This window comes from Pinus tabuliformis, chromosome X (assembly GCF_031772625.1).
Source record: "Pinus tabuliformis cultivar Carrire ecotype Pingquan chromosome X, CPIR1, whole genome shotgun sequence".
Classification (NCBI taxonomy): Eukaryota; Viridiplantae; Streptophyta; class Pinopsida; order Pinales; family Pinaceae; genus Pinus; species Pinus tabuliformis.
In genome coordinates, this window is record NC_142308.1 from 463492177 (window position 1) to 463513074 (window position 20898).

General features: G+C 38.4%; 1 protein-coding gene and 1 pseudogene across 1 annotated transcript; both read left to right on the top strand.

Annotated features, from left to right (window-relative positions):
- Nucleotides 1-1250: 1250 nt before the first annotated feature.
- Nucleotides 1251-20898, top strand: part of LOC149140639 (endoglucanase 1-like) — a 73115-nt pseudogene continuing 53467 nt past the window's right edge.
- On the top strand, nucleotides 14719-16103 carry LOC149140640 (expansin-B16-like). Its single transcript, XM_089446898.1, has 5 exons — nucleotides 14719-14944; nucleotides 15186-15298; nucleotides 15373-15569; nucleotides 15689-15818; nucleotides 15909-16103. The coding sequence occupies exons 1-5, from the start codon at nucleotides 14749-14751 to the stop codon at nucleotides 16101-16103; spliced, it is 831 nt and encodes a 276-aa protein (XP_089303024.1). The 5' UTR covers nucleotides 14719-14748.

A 20898-nucleotide genomic window follows, 5' to 3' on the forward strand; every position in this document is an offset into this window, starting at 1 on the left:
CGACTATCTCTCATGGAAATGGTCATAGATGGATGACTTACTTAAAGCAGTTGAATCCCAAAAAAAATAATATCTAACCACTAATCTATTTGGTTCAAATTAGCATTATTAATTAAATAAGTATTGCGTTATTCAAAGTGCTCTTTAACGGATCAGTTGATCTTTAAAAAGGTACAGATACATCTATAATGCTATTTCAACAATAATATCAAATAATGAACCAACTATTTTTGCATTAATTTTTACAATCTATCTATTGCGAAGTTTTTACAATATCCTCTCATTAAGTTTGATTAAATCTTTGCTTTTGGATTTGCGAAAATGCTTTGAACCTATCACGATCCTGTCATGTATGGAAATCTGTGTGCGCCATTCCTGCTCTAAAGACAAGACAAGCATGGTGCAGTCCTACTTCGCATATAGTTGATAGCCATGTGCATGGGCGATACAAACTACGAACGTCTCAGTTTTTTTTTATGTCTCCATCCTTTCTTTTGCCCTAAAATTCTCTGATTATCTTCATTACTGTCTCCCACTTTCACGCTATAATTTCCTAAATTACTGCTCAAGTGTCCTTTAAACCCGTGCTTATCATCTGGCCTTCAATTCATTTTTCATCCTTTGTGCGTCACCGCATCCATCATCTTTCATGTGTGCGCCAGACAAGCATGGCGCCGTCCTACTCCGCATATAGCTGATATTTAGCTGTGTATAGAAATCACAACATGAGCTTGACAAAGAAACAATATAGCCATGTGCACGGGCGATACAAACGTCATTAGTGTCACCCACTTTCACGCCATAATTTCGTAAATTACTGCTTATCATCTGACCTTCAATTCCTTTGACCGCTCCCAAAGAACAAAGAACAATCTACGTTCTTCGCCTTAGTGCAATTGTCCCAAACGGTTATATTTACTCAGCTACGGCTTTTTCACAAGATTTCCAAGATGAGCGCCACATTTTCTGAATTTCCGGGAGTGTGGTGTACCGTGCACTCTTTGTTTTCACGTTCCCGCGCCGCCGTTTCGAAAGAAAAAGACCGTACGGTGGAATTGTTTGTCAATGGGTGGCCCTATTTACATTCCCGCTGCTCCTTGATATGCGGAGTGACTTTATCGTCAATCCTTGAACTTTATTGATTCAAATTTCTATAAATTCACCTTTCTCCTCCTTCCCGCTGCATAACTGCCCATGTGTAGCAAAGGAGCAACCCATTTGACATTGTGGCTGTTGTAGTTACTTGAGAAATGGAGCTGGGGAGTGAAGCTTGTGCATCTTCTTTGCTAGCATTCATTTTAGGTTTACTATGGATGGCAATGGCGACACCAGTAGAGGCCATCGCACATTATAAATATTATGGGGGACGTGCATCCTCTATGTCTCAGAACTATAAAGATGCTCTCACCAAATCCATTCTTTTCTTCGAAGGTCAGAGATCTGGCAAGCTTCCTCCCAACCAGCGGATGAGATGGCGAGGAGATTCCGCCCGTTCGGATGGATCTGCAGTAAACGTATATTCAGTCATCCCTTCACCTGCACGCATTAAACAGTTTTCTAATCTGGATTCAATATTGGCATCTGGATGAGCTGTATTGATGGTTTCCTCGTTTAACATTTGATTTCATATTAAATTGCATTGCAGGTGGATTTGACGGGAGGATATTACGACGCAGGAGACAATGTGAAGTTCGGTTTGCCAATGGCTTTCACGACTACCATGCTGTCATGGAGCGTTTTGGAATTCGGAGAGTACATGGGAGATGACCTCGACCATGCAAAAACTGCCATCCGTTGGGCCACAGATTACCTACTTAAAGCCGCTGCACATCCCGGTGTTCTTTACGTGCAGGTAATGCATATATTCTTTTTACGGTACAAAGAGAGGAGTCATGTAGCATGTACTATGGAATATATTGACAGACACTGTAGCAGGTACTATGGAATTAGGTAGATATTGACTGACACTGCAGAATGTAATATGGAATAATGGATATACACATATTGATACATGATGAATGGTGCAAGTACAGGTAGCTGATCCGAATATGGATCACAAGTGCTGGGAGAGGCCCGAAGACATGGACACACCCCGCAATGTCTATAAAATAGATGCTGAACATCCAGGCTCTGACGTTGCCGCAGAAACGGCTGCAGCTCTTGCAGCTGCGTCATTGGTATTCAGCACAACGGACCGTACTTATTCTCAGCTTCTCCTTCAAACTGCAACGCAGGTATAATAACAACGATTGAAAGAGCTCAAATTCTCATCTTTTCATTCACCTCACCGTCTTTGTTGTTTGTTGAGACAAGGTATTTGATTTCGCGGATAAACACAGAGGCGCTTACAGTGACTCCCTCCAGTCCGAAGTGTGCCCATTCTATTGCTCTTACTCGGGATATCATGTGAGTGCTCCATCTATCTATCGACAATATATATGAAGTAATAGAGAATAATAATATGATCCTCACGACATCGTAATCTTTTGCTTGCAGGACGAATTACTGTGGGGAGCAGCATGGTTGCAAAAAGCGTCAGGCAGTGCATCATATCTCACCTACATCCAATCAAATGGCCAGACTTTTGGCGCGGACGACAACGTCAATTTATTGAGCTGGGACGAAAAGCATGCAGGAACCAGAGTTCTTTTGGCTAAGGTTAAATTATGCACCAAACTACAGTCATGCTCCTAACTATATTGGATTAAGCACGCATCATTATATCTGTTTCAGCAATTTTGTTGTTCACCCCAAATGTTGCCTTCGGTGTGCAGGAAGTTCTGTCAGAAAATTCCAAGTCTCTTGAGGAATACAAGGGCCATGCTGACAACTTCATTTGCTCTCTCTTGCCCGGAACACCATCCTCTCAGGCGCAGTACACACCAGGTTAATCTTCATGAGAATCCACAATACTGACTTTATAAATTTTATAGTTTTATCTAGCCGGGGCTGAGCGTACTATATTTGTTTTGTTTGGCCGATGATTAAAGTCTAGGCTAACTTATTTGATTTGAGATTTTGCAGGGGGGCTGCTCTTCGACATGAGTGATAGTAATTTGCAATATGTGACGTCCACAACTTTCCTGCTTTTTACTTATGCCTCTCCCCACATCAGCCCTACCTCGGCGGGTTATATTACTGTCCAACAGAAACAAAACCGAGGTAGCCATCATTTTTGGGGATGCCCCAAGACAAACCCATTTTCCTCCCCCATGGATCATTTTCTAGTTGATGTTCCTATTGCTGACATCTCCCCCTCATGGGCCCTTAGAGCACGGTTTCCCTAAAAAGACCTTCCATGACGTGCATTATCTCCCTTAATATTCGGGTTCTCGCTGTTGCCCCTAAATAATTGGCTCTCAAACATATTTTATCCTCTCCACATCCTTACATCATTCTCATTCAAGAAACCATGCATAATATTCCACATACTGTTCAATATTTTCGGAAAATGTTTCCGAATTGATACATATCTGCTATTGCTGCTACGGGTCTCTCTGGTGGATTGGTGGCCTTATGGGACCCTAGCTGGATAAATATAAAGGCCTATAAGTGTTTTGCGGGTATATTGCTAGAAGGTAGCATTCGCGGCCTTCCTGGCCGTGTGCACATCCTCAACATATATGCACCATACAGAGATAGATGCATCTTCTAGGATCATTTTTTATCTTCTACGATGATGGATCTGGATTCTCTCATTATCGCTGGGGACCTAAATTGTACTATCATTCTGGATGAATTTTGGGGATGCTGCAGTAAAATAGACCCCCTAGATGGGAAGATACAAGATATTATTCTTTTTCATAACTTTGTGGATATTTTCCCTACAAAAATTTACCCCAAATGGGACAATGGTTGTACTGGCACGGCATATGTTGCTAAGAGACTGGATCATTTTCTGATCCATGAACCTATCACTCTACAATGGAGGAAAATGGATATTCGCACGGGCATCCCTTTCAAATTCAATAGATCCGTGTTGGAGGATCCTAATTTTAACAAACTAGTGATGGAAACTTGGGGTCGACTTTGTGTAACTGACATTTCCCCCATGGTTAACATTCTTGATAAACTTGACTCCCTCCGTGGGAATGTCAAACACTGGCAGAAACAAAAGATCAGGGAAAATAGAAAGGAACTCATTGACATACAATGTGAACTGGATTCCATTCTACCCTTTATGTCCACCCACAGTCTTTCTACTGATATTCAATCCCGTATTCATTCCCTGGAACTTAGGAAGAAGAATCTCCTTTCTATTGAGGAATCCTCATGGAGATTGAAGAGCAGGGAGATATGGATGAGAGAAGGCGATTGCAACACTAGATTTTTCCACCATTATGCAAATCATCGTTGCAATATAAACTCCATCTGAGAGATTAATGATGCTGATGGTCATATTCACTGGTCACAAGAAGGGATCAGTAATGTTGTTGTACAATATTTTCAAAAGGCATATGACAATAATGAAAATATCACTACTGAGGACCTAGTTTGGGGAACTGATCCTTATCCGATTATGTATGATATAGAGAAAAATGATGATTTCTTTAAGGAAGTCACTGAAGATGAATTATTGGATGTTTTCAAATCATTTAAGGGTGACAAAAGCCCTGGTCCTGATGGATGGACGATTGAACTTTTCACCCACTTTTTTGGACTCTTCAAAGGAGATCTTTTGGGCATAGTAGAGGAATCAAGGACCTCGAGCTTTATAGATCACCATATCACCTCTACATATATCGCCGTCATTCCTAAAAACAACTCTACAAAGGGCTTCTCTGACTACAGGCCTATTTCTCTCTGCAACGTCATATACAAAGTTATATCTAAGACCATTGTCGGCTGCATGCACAATACTCTTTCTCGCTATATCACTCCTGAACAACATGGATTTCTCCTTGGTAGGCTTATCCATGACACTGTTGTAAATGCACAGGAAGGCATGCACTCGATTCACACGAGGCATCTAAATGTGTAGGAATTTATAGGGTAAATTCCTTAGACAGAACACCAAAGGACACTGCTCACAAACAGATCATAGATCAATACACCAGTATTCTTGACGTGGTTAAAACCCTCAAAGAGGGAAACAGTCCACAGCCTGACCCAACGCAGCCACTTCAGGCAATTTATTAATAAAAGAATGAAAATTTACATAATATTCTCTCATGAACGGTTACCCTACAAATGACCCTCCATGCTCTTTAAATAGAGATCATGGACCAATCGGGTGTTAAGCCACAGATCAAGTGTCGGTAATACCGAGGAGAGAATGAACCATCAGATCACTACATATCGTGACCATCGGATTGTAAGTTACAAAAGTACATAGTAAATAAACACACTTTACCTAACTCTACACTAGACCAAGTTATACTTAACTATTTCCTATGTGTCAGAATATCCTAACATCCCCCCTTAAGAACAACTTGGGATAGGATTGAAGGATGTACAAATATGACACAATAGGCGAAGGAAGGAGGCATTAGAGCCTATCCCCCCTTAGTGACAACTTCCTGAACTCCAACCATAAATTGAAGTTTAGTAAACTTCGCCTTTGTGAGAGCCTTTGTAAAGATGTTTGTAACTTGATCATCTGTCGAAAAATATTGCACTTCAAGAACATGGTCATGAATGAGCTTTCTGATGAAGTGCATGTGCAGTTCAATGTGTTTGTTGCGCTGATGTTGGACTGGATCTTTGCATAGTTGAATGACACTTTGATTATCACACCAAAGTGTAGTTGGATGCTGCTGCTGAAAGCCAAACTCTGACAAGATCTGACGAAGCCACAAGGCTTCCTTACTAGCTTCTACGACACCACGATACTCTGCTTCTGTTGAAGAAAGACAAATGGCACTTTGTTTCTTGCAAGCCCATGTAATAAGTCTTGAACCAAGAGTGAACACATAACCTGTAGTAGACTTCCGATCATCAGGGTCACCAGCCCAATTAGAATCAGTGAAACCAACCAATAGAGGAGATGCTTCTGCACTATAATGAATCCCAAATTGAATTGTACCTCGAACATAACGAAGTATTCTTTTAGCTGCTTTCCAATGACTTTCATGTGGGTTTTGCATAAACCAAGAAATAAGGCCAACAACAAAGGAAAGGTCAGGACGAGTATGGGTCAGATACAAAATTTTTCCTACAAGTTGATGGTATAAGGTAGCATCAACTTCAGGGGAAGTACAAGTGACTAAAAGTTTGGCTCCAGACTGAAAGGGAGAAGGGGTTGGCTTACAGTATTCCATGTGAAAATGGCATAGAAGATCACATGCATACTTGGACTGGGAAAGGGAAATACCTTCCTTGGATTGCAAGACTTGAAGACCAAGAAAATAATGCAAGTGTCCTAAGTCTGTCATTTCAAACTTCTTTTTAATGCTGGACTTCACATGGTTTATAAGGTTTGGAACACTACCAGTAAGGATAATATCATCAACATAAAGAACAAGAATGATAAGAGACTTGCCTACTTTCTTGGTGTAGACAGTATTGTCAGAATGACACCTAGAGAATCCAGTTTCTAAAAGAAAGCTATCCATTTTGTCATACCAAACCCGAGGGGCTTGCTTGAGACCATAAAGGGATTTCTTAAGCCGACATACAAGGATGGAGTCTGTTTGTATAAAGCCAGTAGGTTGTTTCATTCTTCATGCAAGTCCCCATGCAATAATGTAGATTTAGCATCCATCTGATGGACTTCCCATTTGAAATAGGCAACAAGGGAAAGAACAAGGCAGATAGAGTTCATCTTGGCAATAGGGGAGAAGTTTTCAGTATAGTCAATGCCTTCAACTTGTGAAAAACCCTTAGCAACAAGACAAGCTTTATGTTTATCAACTTTTCCATCTCGTCCATACTTGGTTATGTAAACCCATTTGCATCTAACAAGTTTTCGTCCCTTTGGAAGGGGAACAAGATCCCATGTATCATTTTCCAATAATGAATGATATTCTTCATTCGTTGCTGCATCCCAATTTGGATGGCCTGAAGCTTATGCAAAGGTGTCAGGATCATAATTAGCTGAAGCTTGAGCTAGTAAAGAAGAGGTTCTATCGAACTAAGAACGTGTACATCGTTGATCTGTAGTATCACTGGCAAGAGCACCTGCTGCATCCCAAATAGCACAGACCCATTTTGGAAGCTGAGGAGTTGAAGGAGGATCTTGAGAAGGTGGGGAAGGATTGTCATCCTCATTGTCATCATCTGAAGAAGAAATATTTTCAGAAGTAGAAGGGATAGAAAGAGGTGGCACATCTGTCGAACTAGGCTCGTAGGCTGATATATTTTCAACAAACTTTACATCTCTTCTAATGATAACATTTTTGGACTTAAGTGGAATAAGTTTGTATCCTTTGACATCTTCAGAATATCCAAAAAAAATACATTTTTCACTCTTAGGTTCTAAAGCTTTATGTTTCTCATGTGGAATATGAGCCCATGCTTCACTTCAAAAACATAAAAGTGACTTACATCTGGTTTAATTGAGCTCCATGCTTCTTCTGGAGTGATATTCTTTAAAACCTTAGTAGGAGTGTGGTTTATTATTTAATTTGCACAGTTAATTTATTCTGCCCAAAAATTAAGACTAAGTCCTTTAGATTGAAGGATACAATTAGCCATTTCCTTTAAGGTGTGATTCTTCCTTTCAGCTACACCATTTTGTTGTGGAGTATATGGAACAATATGTTGCATTTGAATTCCATTCTCAGTGAAAAATTTGATGAATTTTTTCTTAACATATTCTCCGCCATTATCAGATCTTAGCTTAAGAATTTGATGTCCAGATTGTTTTTCAAGAAAGGCCTTAAAGGCCAAGAACATGTTAAATACTTCACTCTTGAATTTTGAGAAGTATACCCAAGTGTGTTTGGAGAAATCATCAATGAAATTTAAGAAATACTTATAGCCAGAGAATGAAATAACTGGAAGTGGACCACATAAATCACTATGTACAAGCTGTAAAGGGGTTGAGGCGTGCCAAGAGGCGCATTTTTCAAAACTATCCCGATGATTTTTTCCGAGTACACATCCGGAACAAACACCATCTCTGCAAGATACCATTGGAAGACCTATCACCATATTTTCTTTACATAGATTCTGAAGGGAGCGATAGCTTAAGTGACCAAATCGCTCATGCCAAAGTTCGTTCACTTCATCATTATGAGCAACAAATACCGAGGGAAGATTTGATGACCCAAATTTGTTAAGCTTATACAACCTTGTAGAATCATCATCAATGCCAGTAGCTAAAATCTGTCTAGGATCTTTTAGGTCCTTAATTACAACATCGTGAGGTGAAAATTCAACGATTTTACCTTCACCTAAATGATTTATCTAATATACAGATAGAAGGTTGCAAGATAAGGTTGGAACAAATAATACATCATTAAATTGACCATTGTCTATATGAACAGTTCCAGTCCCTACAACACTAAGAGATCTATCATCACCAACATATATATTTTTGGTGTTACAATCATTTAAAGAAGAAAACATCGCTTTGTTTTTGGCCATGTGATAAGAAGCTCCAAAATCAATGAGCCACTCATGAGAATTAGAAGAAGAAGATACATTTAGTGCATATCTAAACCGAGATGTTTGACAACCACATGAAGAAAGTGTTATTCCTGAAGATGAAGTTGAAGTTGAAGAGTGCTCCAAATGGATGTTATTCTTCTTCATTACTGCTTCCAAGGCTTCCATATTCTTAAAGCATTTGGATTCTAAGTGGCCATCTCGATTACAAAAGTGGCAATGTCTATCAGTCTTCTTGCCTTTGTTTTTATTTTCCTTATCATTTTGTTGAAATGATTTTTCATTTTGAGACTGAAATTGCTTAGTACCCTTGTTTGGTTTAGGACCATTCTTTTTAGGATACAACTTCTTAGGATTCTTTGAATTTGGTTGCTGCTGGGCGGCTAAGGCTTTTGTAGAAGAGTTTCCAAGATTAAGAAGACCAAGGTGTAAGAGTTTTTCTTGTTCTCTTATTAAAGAATCACAAAAGGCATCAAAGGAAGGGGACTTGTAGTCTTGTCCTTGAGAAATGAAGGCTTCTCTTGTAGAATGGAAGGTGGAAACAAACACAGAGTGGGCTAGTTCCAACTTAGTAAGAATAGAATAGATAAGGTTACCATCTTCTTTCTTAACCTTAACACCTTCCAAGAGAAGTCTAAGGGTCTTGAACTTGGACAAAAAATCTTCAATGGAAGAAAAATTATTGGGGTCCAATGTAAGCAACTCATTTTCAAGTTGATGGGCTCTAAATTCATTTTTAATTCCAAAAACTTTAGTTATCTGTTTCATTGCTTCATTAAGAGTATCAAGTTCTGCAATATGGAATCTAAGGTCTGGAGAAATAGACATCCCTATCAACCCACGTGCTTGATCTTGCCTATTTTCCCATTTGGTTGCCTTATCTTCATCTTTTGGTTTCATTTATTGGCCTGAGGCTATTTTGTAAAGACCTTTACATCTAAGTAAATCCACAATGTAGGACCACCATTGGAAGTGGTTGGTGCTGTCAAGAATAACTTGGCATGGACTTTCCATTTTAACAGAAATTGAAGCTATAGATGCTGAAAGTAAGTGTTCCAATGGAAAGATCTCGAAAAATTAGGCTGATTAAAAAAAACGGCTCTGAAAACGGCTTCCGTATGAAGAAGTTATGGCTTTTTGAAGAAAAGTTGCAGATGCCGACGAAGTGCGAGAATGTGCGAAAATGAACGATAATGTTATATTTATAAAAAAAAACCGCCCCCTTTCCAAGCTTAATCTAATTAACTCACTTTTAAAAAAAAATTATATCACTCACTTTTATAAATATGTGAAAGTCACTTTTACAATGGTACTTTATGAGCTACCCACTAAATTGTAGCTTAAATAAAAGATAAAGAGACTTTAGAATTATAAGTGACTCACCTTTTATAATGGGTGAGAACACTTTTACATAAAGTAACTTTAAAACATAAGTTACATGTGTTTTTTGAAAAGTAACTCAACAAAAAGAAAGACTTGAACTCAAGACCTCTATTCTCATAAAGTAACTTTGGACCAAGTGAGCTAGTTTAAAAGGTTAGTAATTTTTAGAAAAGAGGAAGGGAGTTTTTTTTTTTTAAGTCACTGAACCTTCAGGGTGCGTGCTTACTTGAGAAAGCTCTTTTTTGCCTACAAAACAAAAACCACAAAACCCAAAACGGACATACAAAAAAAACAAGCCTTATGATTTGAAGTTAGCTTTACCTGGAAGCTAACAATTTTCCTCAATGTTTCTGATTTTCCGGGATCACACTAAGGCGCGGCGAAAAACAACATATGCATGCAAAAAAAAAATTCCTTTCTATTTTTGATTTGCCAAGATCACACAGAGTCGCAGGGCAAAGAGCATACGCAGAAATGAAAGGTGTAGATCCGGTAATAAAAACAAAGAGATAAATAAACTGAAATAAACAGAGAGAAAATAACTAGAAACTGCAAATAAACACTGTATACCTCCATATCTTAAAAATGATGTAGCTAGGGCTACCGGAAACCTTTTCACATGAAACGAAAGGGGTTCCTCACTAGAACAGATGCTCCTAACACAATAGAGTAGCCCTCTCAGACCGAAAGCAACCAGAAACAATTGATCTAGGAAATGACAGTCGGATGCAATTCTACCGGCTTCAGATTTGGATCACCAACAAATGCGGCCCTCAACTTGGCTCTGATACCATGTAGGAATTTACAGGATAAGTTCCTCAGACAAAACACCAAAGGACACCACTCACAAATAGATCACAGATCAATACACCAGCATTCTTGACATGGTTAAAACCCTCAAAGAGGGAAACAGTCCACGGCCTGAGCCAACGTGGCCACTTCAGGTAATTTATTAATAAAAGAATGAAAATTTACATAAGATTATTTCATGAATGGTTACCCTACAAATGACCCTCCATGCTCTTTAAATAGAGATCATGGACCAATCGGGTGTTAAGCCATGGATCAAGTGTCGGTAATACCGAGGAAAGAATGAACCATCAGATTGTAAGTTACAAAAGTATATAGTAAAGAAACACACTTTACCTAACTCTACACTAGACCAAGTTATACTTAACTATTTCCTATGTGTCGGAATATCCTAACAAAATGTTGTTATCTTACAGATTGACCTCCAGAAGGCATATGACTGCCTAGATTGGGGCTTTCTCCGGCTTGTCCTCAACAAAATCGGATTGCGACCCAGATGTGTTGATTGGATTATGGCTTGTGTGGATAGTGTCAACTACGTTGTTATCATAAATGGGTATCCAAAAAAAAATTTCCATGCTGGCCGGGGTCTTTGATAAGGATGCTCCCTCTTCCCACTACTATTCATCCTAACAATGGATAGTTTAAGTTTTCATATTAAAAAAGCGGTTCTGGAGGACCAATTTGAGCCACTGAAGATGGGAAATAACATCAACATTTCTCATAATCTCTTTGTCGACGATATTCTCATCATGGGTATGCTCTGTCGTTTTTCTTGGTTATGTCTCTTTCACATTTTCAGTAGATTTGCTAATACTTTTGGCTTGCATATAAATGTTAACAAATCTGTCTTATATCATTGACAATCTGACTTGGAGACTATTTCATATATCAAAGGTTTATTTGGCATTGAGGCAATGCCAATACAAAATGGTTTGAAATACCTTGAATATCATATCAAACCCTCTTGCTACAAATCACTGATTGGCAATGGCTTGCTGATCGTTTCTTCAAAAAGATTTTTGGGTGGGAGTTTAGATGCCTCTCACTGAGGTGGCAGGTTATTCTCACTTAAGTAGTCTTGTCTCAGATGGGGGTTTATTGGGCTCACCTAGTTTACATTCATGCATCCATCATAAACTGTCTAAACTGCTTGATGGCTAACTTCATCTGGGAGGAAGCCACGAAAGGAAAAAATACCACTTGACCAAATTGTCCAACATCACTTTCCCTAAGGGTATGGGAGGATGGGGAATCATGGATCTCCATCGTTTTGGCAGATCACTGCTGATAAAATCCATTTGGAGGGGCTTATTTGTATCTGGCACATGGAGTAAGATCATACAACACAAGTATCTTAAGGATAAAGATTTCAGTTTTTGGTACAGGGATGGCACCATTGGCATCAAACCGAGATCGGCTATCTGGCTTAGTTTTCCAAAAATTGAAAAAATATTTATCCACCATCTTGCATGGAAGTTTCAATCGGGCAACCGCATCCTTATCGGTATTGACCCAATGTTGGGTGCTGGAAATGAATGCTCTATCTCTAAGAGGATTATTCACCACCTTAATGGACGTGGCATATATTTCTGGGGACAAGTCATAAATGGTTGGCAAGGACCACTCCCCATATGGAAAAAGGCATAGGAGCTCGGGTTTTTTGGACAAATGGAATTGGAGTGGAATCAGTCAATTTCTGCTATGAAGCACCTCGACATCTGCCATACAGGAACTTAGGATAGAATCATATGGTCAGGAAAGATGGCATCTGATAATATCATTGTGGCTGACACATACTCTACCCTTTCCAATTTGGCCGCTAGACAGGGAGAGCACCAAATTTTATATGAATTTTGGAAAAAAAATCCAATTAAAATTATCATCTTCACATGGTTGGTCTACCACAACAGGAATCTTGTATGGGAGAATTTGCAGAAAAGGTAATGGCACGGTCCAGGGATGTGCACTATTTGCAAAAGTGATGCCGAAAACAACAATCATATTTTTCTTCATTACCATTGTACTGTTCAGGTATGGAAAAAGCTATCTTCCCTCATTAGTTTCCTGTATATTCACCATAATTGCATCAGGGACTCTCTAAAATGGTGGAGTGCTCAGAAATCTTCCTGGAGAGCCATCCCACTTTTCCTCTTTTGGGCAATTTGGAACTCGCAAAATAGGTACATTTTCCAGAACTCTCCAGAGGATTTCTATTCGGTTGTTGAAAGAATCATCACTAATCTCTCTATATATTCTACTCATCCCCATGCACTAATAACAGACCACACAAGAAAATCAATATACAGTTCCTATATCCAATGGGGTTTTTTGATGGGGCAGCGCAAAGGAATTCATGTGCATGTGGTTTTTGGATTGCTATGTGTGTTGATTTGTCTTACAAGGTCTATTGGAATGGAGGTTGTGGCACCAACACAAAGCCAAAAGCTTTAGCTCTATGGGGACTCTTATGGTTCAACAAATTCCTTGATAATCCCTATTTACATATTTATGGAGATTCGAAGATCATCATTGATCAGGTTTTGGCGAAGGCCTCCATAAATAATCCCATGCTACAGGAATCGCTGGAGCGGATTGAACTTCTATGGCAGCTCCACGGCAGCTCCACAATCCAGCATATTGGCATGAACCTGAACAAGAAAGCTGATAGACTGTCCAAAAATGGATTACTGGGGTTGATCGGCAAATGGTACTTGGAGATCACTTGGGAACAAAATATTTTTGATATGGGGGATTTCCTATTTCCTAGTTAAATCTCTAGATCTGTCCTCACTCTTTTCTGTAAAATTTTGTGTATGTCTTTTATCTAGTTATACTATTGTCCATTGAGGACATGGGACATAAGGTACACTGTTGTCCGTTGAGGAAATGGGGCATACGGCCTGGACTGCATGATTTGATAATATGGTTTTTTACAAATAGCTCAGAACTTTTAAAATATTATGTCTTTCATTAACTATGATCATCTTCTCTGAGCATTTGGCATGTGATTTAGATTACACCACATACCCTTAATATTGAGATTGGAAGATCTCTGATCACATACATTCTAAGAATGTTGATATAAATGTAAACTGTCATATATAATTTTATCTGATAATATAAAATCCTTCTTTCTTTCTTCCTGGAAAAAAAAATATCGGAGAAAGAATATTCCCTGATTATGAAATCTTAACAATCCACTCAAACAAAATATAAATTCACCTATCGGTGTAATTATTTTTAATAACATTTTACGGAAAATTTATTAAGTTTTGTCATAGTGCGTTGAACTCGCCACGCGTTTTCAAGTAAATATTAGTGACTTTTAAGTAAATATTTGTGGATGGTGCCATCTTTGGAAAATGTCGATAAGCTATTTTCAATACAAGACAAACAAGATGCCATCTATGTTGAATCTACCAAATTCTTCTAATTTCTAACACTCCTGTACTGGGCCAAGATAAAGAAGCCGACACTGGAACAACGTACCATGTGCCTTGTCCCATAAAAATTACAAGCATTTGTTCATTTTTTCCCTCTCAGTTCCTTTCTCGTAGCCTCGAATTCAACGGGGGCATCCCTTATCATCGCCTCCTCTCACGCTTTAAGTTCATCAATTACAATTACTCCTCAAATCTCCCTAATCCATGCTGAGCTTTTGACTTCCCAGCACTCAGGATTATTACTACACACGGTTCATTTGACAACACCCAACGAATAAAACGGTCTATTCTTTTAGGATTTTAATTTTAGTCATCGTCGCATCCGTATTCACATGGTGTTCCCTAAATATAAAAGGACGGGTGGGCCTTGCATGACGGAAATAATTTTAATGAGTGACAAATATGCAGCTGCAAAAACAAATTAGTTGACAATTGATTTAAATTGAAAACCGACCAACTCACTACAGTTCTAAAGGTCTTATAAATATGCGCTATTTTTCCATTTTCTTAACGGGCATTGCATTGCAGAGGCTTTGAGCCCAGCGTAGTATAAGCTTTTATGCTTTCTACCTTCGCTTCAGAAATGAGGAAGATGACGCTCTGTTTGGCTTATGAGGTAGCTTGCCTAATGTTTATATGCTCTGTAATCGCTCTTGGTGTCAATCTCAATCAATATAAGTTAGTAGAAGAAGAAGGTGATTGGCAGCCAGCCACCGCTACATGGTATGGCAGTCCAAACGGAGACGGAAGCGAGGGTAAGGGCAATGTTAAGTTCTTTATTTAGGCCGATAGTTGTTTATTATATTATTTCTAAATTAATTTTTAATTATTGAAGTTTCTAGTATTCAATCTACTAAACCGCACCAGCATATTCAAACACGTGAAGGTTTCAAGGTTGTTTGTGCTCTTTTTAATATTATTTATCTCCTGAGCTTTCAGAGCCATTCAAGGATATAATCGTTCGAGTGAAAAAATAAAATTAACCCATTGTAACAGGTGGGGCATGTGGATATGGTAGCCTGGTCAAACAGATACCTTTCCAATCAAAAATAGCTGCTGGAAGTCCTGCCCTATTCAAAGACGGGAAAGGATGCGGAGCATGCTATCAGGTCTGTTTCGATATTTATAAAGTTTCATGACTTCTTGATGAAAAGTTAGCTTATTGTATGTTTCATGTAAGCAGGTAAAGTGCACGGGGAATGGATTGTGCTCTCAAAGCGCGGTGACGGTGGTTATTACAGATGAATGTCCTGGTGGAATCTGCTCAGGTTCTGGCAAAATACACTTTGATCTCAGTGGTACTGCGTTCAGCGACATGGCATCTCCTGGTACATCTTCGGATCTGCTTAACGCTGGAGTCGTCTCTATTTTGTTCCAACGGTACTCATCTACCCGTACTCGGTCGTAGATTACAGGACTTGCAGAGTTAAACTCCTTTACGATGTTTGTATCATTTTTATTTGATTACTGCACCTTTCCTTTCTGATGTTATTGTATAGTGTGCCTTGCGAGTATCCGGGGAAGAATATTGCATTCCACGTCAACGAAGGTGCCACTACTTACTGGTTCGCTGTACTTATCGAATACGAAGATGGAGATGGCGATCTTGGAGCAGTCGATCTAAAGCAGGTTTGTTATTATAAATATTACTTCGATTGTACTCCTGTGTAGCAATATAGCGTTGCAAATAAATTAATGTTTATATGCTCATGTATGCAGGCAAACTCTGATACATGGCAAGGAATGCAACAGACGTGGGGTGCAAATTGGTGTTTGAATAGCGGTCCTTTACAAGCTCCATTCTCTGTTCGTTTGCAATCTCTTTCAACTGGAAAAACGCTTACTGCGAACAACGTTATTCCACAAAATTGGCAACCCAGTGCTACGTACAGGTCATTTGTCAACTATGACTAATAGTTTCATTGTACGGAGCTACTATGAATAACTTATGAAAATTTGTGCCGTGGTGAACATAGCTAGAAGTGCAAAAAAAGTGTACTCCGCGTTCGCTTTTATAAGGTTAAGTAATATCTAAATATTACCCAAAAATTGAGTGGAGACAGACTCAAAAATATTCGGGGAAGTCAGTTTTAGGGTTGTATTAGGCAGATGCATTTCAATTTCAACTATATATTTCGGTGTCGTCCAAGCTCATATTTCTTAGTTCTGTTAATTTTAACTACTAAAGAAAATTCATGCTCGAATTATATTGTCTTTTTTCATTCGTATATACATACGTTTAGACTTTGAATCCTGAGAATAGATTGACATTTTCTTTGCTTCTCACTTGAAGATATCTGCTCTAACTTTACCACTGCTCAGTGACAGATCCCTTTCCATTTTACATTCTTACAAATTTGTAAATAAATTCTCCAATTCTGTTGCATTGACATCCGTGACTGCTACACCTTGACTGGCCAGACATATGGACAACAAACTTGGTATGGACATGGTGATGCTGTATATTCCCTGACGCTATGATACTATTTACACACTTACATATATGGGTCTGCACAAAAGTCTGAGGGTAGTTTCAGGAGTCGAAATTTCCTAAGTTTAGTATAATTTTGATAAAGTTTTGACGGGAAATTTTGGAAATCAAAATTTAGGTTAGAGTTGTTAAGTTTTAAAATTTTGAAGTGTTTTAGAAAATTTTCTAGAATTCTTTTGATAAGTCTAAATCTATTTCCACAAAAACAATTAAAACACTCCCAAAATAAAATTTCTCAAAAATTTGTTGTTTCATTTTCTGTTTGATCGACGACAATTTGGTCAACAAGTGCTTCTTCTAAGGATGTTTGAGTGGCCCTCGATTATAATGTCACGACATGGCTATTTTCATTATTGATAACAATTACGATGATAAAAATAATGATGATCTTTTTTTCCATGATCGTCGTGTAATGCTTCTTTTAATAGCTTTCTACCCTAGAAATAAATGCGGAAAATTTTTAAATAATTTCTTAACATCAAATAATTTCCTAACATCCGATAAACCATATTCGTTTCACTACCCATGACGACCATCCTTTTTCTATTATATAGATAAAATTTTTAAAAAATTGAAATCTGGAATTCCTGACATTTGATAAACCATGTTCATTTTAGTGCACGTAACCATCATCGTCATAATTTTCAGAGGTACATGATCAAATAAACTCTATGGCATATTGCCTGTGTTTGACTTATTAGATTTAGTTATTATGTCCGACAGATCACGTTGAACTAAATAAATGATAATAATATACGATCTTTGTTATACATTATATAATTATACAAGTCATGACTAGGTTTTATAATATTATGATTTATAATTTTAGTTTCAAAATATTAAATTTTATAATATTTTAAAATTAGGTTTTAAATATTATTAATATAATTTATTTTAATGTTAAATGTAATATTAATATTAAAATTATATTCTAAAACCAATATTTGAATTTTATTATTTTAAAGTTATATTAAATTTTAATATTATAAACTCTAAAATTACAATTTAATATTACTATCATCTTATTTTAAGGTCAATTTAATACTATTATTATCTTATTTTAAGGTCATAGCTAAGGCTTACATATCTCACTTCACTCTGGTTTTGAATCTGTGACCTCTTCGATGGAGTGTGCTTAACCGAAGTATGGAGATCAAGTGAGCAGGTGGCTAGGCTAACCCGAGTTACAATGATACACATGCGACAAGGCAACAATAGATAATTATATAAGTTGGGCCGACATACATATATGGGCAGGGCGATGTGTACATGGAGGATGGGTCGACCATGAAAGGTTGTGACCCTTGGTATTGCCACATGGTAGCATGCATATATATTAGAGGAGAATAATGGTCATTCATTCATCATCAAACTCAACCAAAAACAAGCAAGAGTAATCAAAGAAATCACAGAGTGAGAAGGGCCGAAGCTACACGCGGAGTCTATGTGCAGGACCAAATCCACCAAGGTGGGAGTTGGGGTCTCTGGCGAACCAAACAGTAGTGCGGAACTATTATACAGGGGTGGGGTTGAGTTAAACAGTTCGACTGCATGGTGAACGGGCATAACTGGCCAAGAGTTGGGTGCCAAACAGTTGGGTGACTCGAGCCACTACAACGAGCTGCAGGTAGAGCGACACGACGCTGCACGCCGAAAGGCAAGTGATGGTAGTGACCTGGGTTGCGACAGTGCCGAGTGAACGGTGGTTCAGGCAAAGTTACGGGAGAGTGAATAGGGATGGTCAGGGCTACACGATGTGGCATAGTAGTGTGCCAAAGTGTTCGGTGGTGCGGGCATACCGTGACAAGGAATGTCGAGGGCATAGGTGAACTGAAATGATGAACAATACACATGGTAGTGGCATAGGCAATTCAACAGTTCAGCTGAGTGTGCATGTGGGACGACTTCAGCATTTTGCAGGCACGATTTTCTAAAATAAAGCTGTGTAGAACAAGGGTTGTTAAAAACACTAAATTGTATAATTTTATGTACAATTGAATTACATAATATATATATATATATATATATATATATATCTATATATATATATATATATATATATATATATATATGGTATCAAGTAGACTCTAACTTCTAGGAGTTGCCCCTCCCACTTATCATGACGTGTTGATGATTTCTGCTGTGCATTTATATTGATGAATGGTTAATTGAAGAGTTTATTTCCACCATGCTAATAGCACTTGAAGTAGATAATTGGTTAAGTGTTTGGTTAGGCATAGCTCGTACACTTAAGTATTAGTGAAAAGAAAAAGTGTGGTGGTGCTGCAACCGCCTATGTGTGGTTAAAAGACTACAACCGGGATATGGGCATGACATTTGGTATCAGAGCTTGATTTAGGGTGAGTTTACCTTGATTGAAGATTTGAAGTAGAGATACATCTGCCACTTTGTGACAGTTGGTATCAGAGCCCCACTTTTCGCAGGGATTTGATTGAAGTTGAAGAAGCTCGATAGGGACAAGTTGCAGGGTTGAAGTTGAACGGATTAGTTTATGGTCTTGACAAGATCACAAGAAAAACTAATGGCAGACAATGTAGACGAATCTCAGGTAACAGGTGAATCTAGTAAGGATGCCAGAACAATTTCTATGGACATGTTATTGGACTGAATGGAGGAATTTTCTTCGAAGATGACCTCGTTGGAAGCTGAGAATGACAAACTTCAAGATAAGTTCATGACATTGGAAGAGACATATGATAACCTCAACACCTAATACAATTATAGTGAATGGAAGTTTATACAAATAGAGAAGGAAGTCAATGACATTGGGGCTACATGAGATCAAGGTTTGGGTGAAATATTAAAGTTGTAGAAAGATCTTGACAATGCCCAGAATGAAATATGTTCTGAAGAAAGCATTTGGGCAGGGGCCGATTGGAGGGACTTCTCATGTGAATGTCAAGGAACCTGATTCTTATGATGGGATGAGGATTGCCAAAGTAGTTGGCAATTTATTATGGGATATGCAGCAATACATGGAGTGCTTGGGGATTCCTAATCATGAAGTCAAATTCAAAGTAGCTGCTCAATTCCTTAGTAATGATGCTAAGATGTGGTGGAGAGGGAAGTTGGATAAGATTGACAGTGGTGATGTTGATGACATTTCTACTTGGGATGATATGAAGGCCTTGCAAACTCATTTTATCCCACAAGATGAGACTTGGGATGCAAGGACGAATATTAAATACATTATGAAAACAGGGATTCTACTTGCATATCAATGATAATTCTCCAATGCGATTTGGGAACTTATGGCGGAGAAAGACAAGGTATTCAACTTCATTATAGGATTGAAACCTTGGGCATGCAATGAGTTGAAGAGGAAAAATATCAAAACTCTAGAAGAAGCATTTGCTGCAGTTGATTGACTGGTATAACATTATGATGAAGGGACCGAAGAGAGAAAGACAAAGTTCGATAAACCGAAGGAGAAAAGTACAAAGGAGGAGCATTCAATATCGAATGACAAGTCAAAGATGAAGAATCCTTTGAAATGTCGTTCGTGGGCAGAGAACCACACAATGAACAATTTTCCTTCTAGACTAATGGTGGTTGCAGCAGTAAAAACTGATGGAAGGAAGAAGAAAGAGGAACCAATAGTTGGGGTGATGAAAATTTTAGGATCTGCATTAGCCATGGAGGTTTTCCCAAGGTGAGATCCTAAGAGGAACAAATTGGAGTATGTTAGAATGAAGCTTGGGCAAGGAACGTTACACTATGGTGGATAATGGTGTGACCTATAACTCCATTAGGGAGGAAGTTACGAGAAAAGTTAGATTGAATTTCTCACCAATCCAAGCTCATCTTAAAAAAGTGAACTCTCCACCAGATAAAGTCATTGGTATCACAGAAAACGTGGATGTGAAAATTTGTGAGTAGTCTAGAAAGATCGACTTCACAATTGTGCAGATGGATGACTATGAAGCAGTATTGGGCATGGAATTTTTGAAACAACATGAGGCTATGATTGTTCCACATATGAAGAAGTTGTGCATTTATGGCAGATGAGATGATGAACCTTTAGGGGTACCAACCGTGGCAATTATGATAGCTAGATGTAAATTGACAATGATGAATGTGGAGGACATAAAGCGAGATGAAGAGCTCGATGGGAGGTTGCCTACTATAGAGGAAAAACTCATAGAGAAGTCACAGGTTATTAGATCATTGTCTGATAGTATCCTATATTTGACAGAT

Bases quoted from the DNA above. Each gene is read 5' to 3' on its own strand.
- LOC149140640 (XM_089446898.1), top strand. From the start codon at position 14,749: ATGCTTTCTACCTTCGCTTCAGAAATGAGGAAGATGACGCTCTGTTTG. The intron at 15,299-15,372 runs GTCTGTTTCGAT...TCATGTAAGCAG, and splicing joins GATGCGGAGCATGCTATCAG to GTAAAGTGCACGGGGAATGG. The intron at 15,819-15,908 runs GTTTGTTATTAT...TCATGTATGCAG, and splicing joins GAGCAGTCGATCTAAAGCAG to GCAAACTCTGATACATGGCA.